Source organism: Setaria italica, chromosome III (genome assembly GCF_000263155.2).
Source record: "Setaria italica strain Yugu1 chromosome III, Setaria_italica_v2.0, whole genome shotgun sequence".
Lineage (NCBI taxonomy): Eukaryota > Viridiplantae > Streptophyta > Magnoliopsida > Poales > Poaceae > Setaria > Setaria italica.
The window spans coordinates 21017787-21023385 of record NC_028452.1 but is presented as its reverse complement, the minus strand read 5'-3'; the positions used below and the strand labels follow the sequence as shown (position 1 = coordinate 21023385).

The window sequence follows — 5599 nt, the reverse complement described above, 5'->3', positions numbered from 1 at the left end:
CTATTGCATCTAGCATGACTTAAATTATATATCGTTTTGACCTTTTATTCTTAGGTTCAACCTATAATTTAAATGAAGGGAGTATTTCGTAAGGCTAAAGGATAGCTTGGTGGATGATGCGTGTCCCCTATTCTGTCAATGTCAATTGTTCCTTTGATTTCTCTCTCCTCTTTTATGTTCCTTTAAATTTTTTTCTCACTCATCCCATATACTATAATAAGCAGGTTGTTGGTGTGAGATCTAGATAGGGTACATGACATCCATCGAGAATGATGCTGGGTTTGCGCAGCGCTGGAATTTTGGATGTTTGGGACCCTTGTTCAAAAACATTGCCTGCCGTAAGAACATATCTGTATTTTTTTTAGTGTCAAAATACATAATGAAAGCGCTCGTTGTTGCTCCCACGGCATTTTCATCATCCAAAGCAGACTAATCTCCCTGTTGACATCTAACGACAAATGTACAAGCATCTCTATAGGCCGGAATCACCACATTTCCTACGCGTTCGGCATTGCCATGATGGCAAGGGCCTCCCTGTTCTGCCCCAGGACGTTGAACACCGTCGCGGCGATGTGCGACGGCGTCAGCCCGGCCTCGGCCAGCTGATCGGCCGGCGATCCGTGGTCGATGTACCTGTCCGGAAGCACCAGCGGCCGCCACTGCACAAACCAAGTTAAATTCATCGTTGGTCATCTAATGTGTTTCGTAACTTTGCAATGGAAAACGTCAGGGATCTTGTCAGTCGTAAACAAAAGTCTGTAACTTGCCTTGAGTTTGCCATCGAGAAGGCCGTCGAGGGCCATGAACTGTGCGACGTGCGATCCGAACCCTCCGATGGAGCCTTCCTCGACGGTGATGAGCACCTCGTGGGACTTGGCGAGGCTCCTGATCAGGGCTTGGTCCAGCGGCTTGCAGAACCTGGCGTCGGCGACGGTGACCTTGAGACCGTGACGCTCCACCAGGGTCGCGGCGGCCAGGCAGTACTGCACCGCCGACCCGTACCCCAGCAGCGCCACCTGGTCGCCCTCCAGCAGGATCCTGCCCTTGCCAACCTGCAAATTTACACATGATCGAACATCGTCAGTAAAAGAGGCAATTTTTCCCCGATGACAATCAGCAGATCGAGAAGAGACAGGTACACTACCTCAAGGGGAGTGCCCTTGTAGTTGGGCGGCAGCGGCACGCCGATGCCGTTGCCTCTCGGGTACCGGAAGCAGGATGGGCGGTCGTCGATGGCCGCGGCGGTGGCGACCATGTGGCAGAGCTCGGCCTCGTCGGACGGGGCCATGACCACCATGTTGGGCAGGCACGCCATGTACGTGACGTCGAACGCGCCGCAGTGGGTGGGCCCGTCCGCGCCGACCAGCCCGGCCCTGTCCATGGCGAACCGCACCGGGAGCTTCTGCAGGTCCACGTCGTGCACCACCTGGTCGTAGCCGCGCTGCAGGAAGGATGAGTAGATGGCGCAGAAGGGCTTGAGGCCCTCGCAGGCCAGGCCGGCGGCGAACGTGACGGCGTGCTGCTCGGCGATCCCGACGTCGAAGCAGCGGTTGGGGAAGCGGCGGAGGAAGTAGTTGAGCCCCGTGCCGCCGCCCATGGCCGCGTGGATGGCGACGATTTTGCTGTCCTGCTCGGCCTCCGCGATGAGCGCCTCGGCGAAGTAGTTGGTGTAGGACAGCGTCTTGGCCGGGGACTTGAACTGCTTCCCTGTCGCCGGGTCGAACTTGGCGACACCTGCGTTCATCAAACACAACCAAATCAAATCACATTATTATCACATACAGCTCTGGTACGAATACGATCTGCTAATGGCAACCAAACAAATGCCGGTGCACTGACTAACCGTGGTACTTGTCGGCGGCCCGCTCGGCGTAGGGGTAGCCGCGGCCCTTCTCGGTGATGACGTGGATGAGGACGGGGCCGGTGGTCTTGGTGCTCTTGACGTCGTTGAGGATGGTGATGAGGTCGTCGATGTTGTGGCCGTCGACGGGACCGATGTAGTAGAGGCCGAGCTCCTCGAAGAGCGAGGATCCCGGGCCGCTGATCATGCCGCGGGCGTACTCGTCCACCTTCGCCGCCAGCTCGTGCACCGACCCGCCGATCTGCTTCGTCACGCCCTGGAGGGGGACACAGCGAAATGGCCGGTCAGAGAAATGAAACATGGGCCGCCGTTTCCTTCTACTACAATCTTTCGAGGCCCAACGAGAATGGGCCTCTCCTCTTAGACCAAGCCCAGTGTCAAACTTGATGTGCGTACCCACTCCTCTCAAAAAAAAAAAACCTAAAGCAATTTGAATGACTGACTTGGGGCTGTATGCCTGTATGGATAAAATTTGGGGATTCTGACTACTTCGACGACGATAAGCTATTGTTGGAGTCAAAGGTACAAAACCAGTAGGACTCTGGGTGTGAGGTTGGACTAGAAACACGTCAACTTGTGGAGCTCCATCCATCCTTGAGCAATGAGCAGCTTTGTTTATCCAGAGATTGCCTAGTGGGCACTACTCGAATCTACAGATTGTTTTGCATCGTCGCCATTTCCAAGAAGAAGATCACAGCACGTCGCTCTGCATCTGACGCGGCTTGTTTTGGCATATATCTAGCGCAAGCGTCCAGAAGATGTACTAACGATTATTTTCAGGGCGCGCTATCTTCCAAAAACTTGAGAAGCTTCAAGCGCGGTGTCATGGCGGTGGTACTGACACGTCCTCTGTCGACCTGCCTAGTTTCCTACCATTTTCCCAACTGAGTTTTAAATTTGAAAAATGCACGAATTACTCCTACTCCTTATCATTTCAGACATCCAGAGACTTGGAATCCCAGCCGTGTTACGTGCGCCACTACTTTCTTAGCCGTGTTATGCCACGTTGGAGGTTAGTTTGTGCGGGCGTACCTTGGCCACCTCACGGAGCTCCCTGAGCGGGCGGCTGGACTGCAGCTTGGAGAGGGCGCTGCTGAGCGCGCCGACGGGGGGCACGGGCCCGTCGAGCGTGGCCGTCGGCAGGGACACCTGCTTGTTGTCGTTGAGGATGACGATCATGTCGGAGTCGAGGTACCCGGCGTTGTTCATGGCCTCGTACGCTTGCCCGGCCGTCATGGCGCCGTCGCCGATCACCGCGACCACGTGGTTCTTGCTGCCCTTGAGGTCCCGCCCCACCGCCATCCCGAGCGCCGCGGAGATGGTGGTGGAGCTGTGGCCCGTGCCAAAGCTGTCGTACTCGCTCTCGGCGCGCTTGGTGAACCCCGCTAGCCCGTTGGTCTGCCGCATCGTCGGCATCTTGTCGCGCCGCCCCGTCAGGATCTTGTGCGGGTACGACTGCACCAGACGAGAGAATAAAAATAAACAAACCCGAACGATTACTGTCCAGTTCGTGACCTCCCCGGCCGGCACGCTCACATGGAGAGCACGTTGCTGGCGCTAGCACCATTGGCGGCGGCGTGTCAGTGTCCGCGTACCTGGTGGCCGACGTCCCAGAGGATGCGGTCCTGCGGCGCGTTGAAGACGTAGTGGAGCGCGACGGTGAGCTCCACGACGCCGAGGCTGGACCCCAGGTGGCCGCCGGTCTTGGAGACGTGGAAGATGACATCGGAGCGGAGCTCGTCGGCGAGCTGCCGGAGCTCCTTCACGGACAGGTTCTTCATGTGTACCGGGTAGTTGATGGTGTCCAGCAGCGGCGTGGGCGGCCGCTGGGAGTAGTACTCCGCCTCGCGCTCCGACAGCGACGCCGACACGCACGCCGGCCTCCGCCGAGGCTACACGCCGCATTGACCCATCGAATTATTAGCCAGACAGGGCATACACGCAACTGAACCGAAGCAAGAGCAGAGCAGAGGATTCTCACCTTGATAGGCCTGGCCTGAAGCTGCTTGTGGGCATGGAGCTCGGCCGCCGGAGCGAAATGGGAGTCCTGAGCCGGCACGCCGAGGAATCCCCGCGGAACAGAGAACGTCGTCGACAGCGCCATTGCTCCCCCTCCCCCTCCCTGCTCAAGCTAGCACAAGCTTCTCCCAATGATGGGCGAACCAAGTGTCCGATTTCTCCAAGAACTGACCCAAACGCTAGTGGCGAGAGCTTGAGCTGCAAGCTAACAGTGGCAGCAACAGTGTGCCGAGTGCAAGAATGGCGGAGGATTCGGAAAAGCGCTGGGAGGGGGGGTGCCTATAGTAGTAGTGCGGCGGGGGTGATGGAGTGATGCGGGATGGCGATAGGGGAGGGGAGGCCGGCGAGTGTGACTGTGTGTGGGGTGACCACGGGGGTGGGGAAGGCCATGGCCGGGCGCGTGTGGCTGGAATTCATTCGCCTGTGCCCCGCAAGTGCTCGCTTTTTTTCCCTCCGCGCGGGTGTCCTGGCGCTGTGGCGCATCGAGCAACCGGCGGGAGCGAGTGAGAGCAATGGGCGCCCTACCAATCTCGCACCCCATTGGCCCAGCTCGACAAAGTATCACGAGAGGATAATGTGGGATAAGATAAAATCGTAGAAATATCAATTAGGCCCCGTTTGGATCCGAGGGGGGAAAAGAACATGTAGGAAAGGAAGCACATTCAAGTGAAACCGTCATCTCCCTCTCATCGCCTGGAAGATAGGAATCGCCCAGAAACTGTCCAGAGGAAAGGGGAAAAGCATGTACTTTTGGAGCAAAACGAAGCATATCCACTGGAATGTGAAATCTCTTGGGAAATTTTTCTGCGAGTGAAGGAGAAGCAGCTAACCACTTTGGTAACGGCATCGTTGCCGCTTCTGGAGCAGTCTTCCATGCCGCGCGCGGCGCCCCGCGCCACGGGCCCACGGCCGTCCGCTCGGCCTCGCCTCGCTTGCTGCTGCTAGAGCCGGACCACACGGCACGCGTTTGCCCTGCCGGAGCTCGCCCCGCGGGCCGCTGCTAGAGCAAGGCCCATGCCCAGCTGGAGCTCGCCGTGAGATTTGGGAAGCTTGGTGTGTTGGTTATCGGATGCACTCGTGAACTCGAAGACGATGGAGGTGGTTTCTCGTTTTTTCAAAAATAAAAAAGAATCACGGAGGTTTCTTCGGTTGAACACTGGAGCAGAAGAGGCGAAAAAGGTTCCTACCGAGACCAACCGTAGAGATAAGAACAGGATCGAGCATTTGTTCACTCGATCGTGGATGGCAAGACGAAGCAAGGTTGAAACGCTCGTGATTTTTATGAATGGATTTTTAAGTACATATAAGATGAAGATGGGAAATCATAAATTTGAAAAAAATGAAACTGTGTATAGATGCAAGTTAATTGAAAAATTGTACCGGCTAGTGTTGCATGTTAGCTCATTTTTTGTCCGGGATACACGTAGCACCTAGTTAAATTGCTCGGCGCCATTGTGTGGAAAACATGTTCTAATATAATTTTGACTTTAGAACTGAATTATTAACTAAAGCTTTCAAACACCTTTCTTCTCAAATTAATTAGTACACCATAGAATTTAGAACTTGTTGACGCCCAAAAGTGGCAGCAAGCCAATCAGACTGAGACCGGCCAATCAGACCGGTTCCTTCAGGCGGTCTGACCGATACGGGTTTCTGTAGCCGATCCGGCACGTGCCCGCCGGTCTGACCGGTGGCCCCGACCGGTCTGACCAGTCACTC

The 5599-nt window shown here is 55.9% G+C and overlaps 1 protein-coding gene across 1 annotated transcript; it reads right to left on the bottom strand.

Annotated features, from left to right (window-relative positions):
• Positions 1-304: 304 nt before the first annotated feature.
• LOC101752673 (1-deoxy-D-xylulose-5-phosphate synthase 1, chloroplastic) lies at positions 305-4247 on the bottom strand. Its single transcript, XM_004962054.4, has 7 exons — positions 3843-4247; positions 3457-3753; positions 2894-3316; positions 1844-2117; positions 1145-1734; positions 768-1052; positions 305-659 (listed from the first exon to the last, which is right to left on the bottom strand). Exons 1-7 carry the CDS (start codon positions 3963-3965, stop codon positions 498-500), a joined length of 2154 nt encoding a protein of 717 aa, XP_004962111.1. The 5' UTR covers positions 3966-4247; the 3' UTR covers positions 305-497.
• Positions 4248-5599: the final 1352 nt, after the last annotated feature.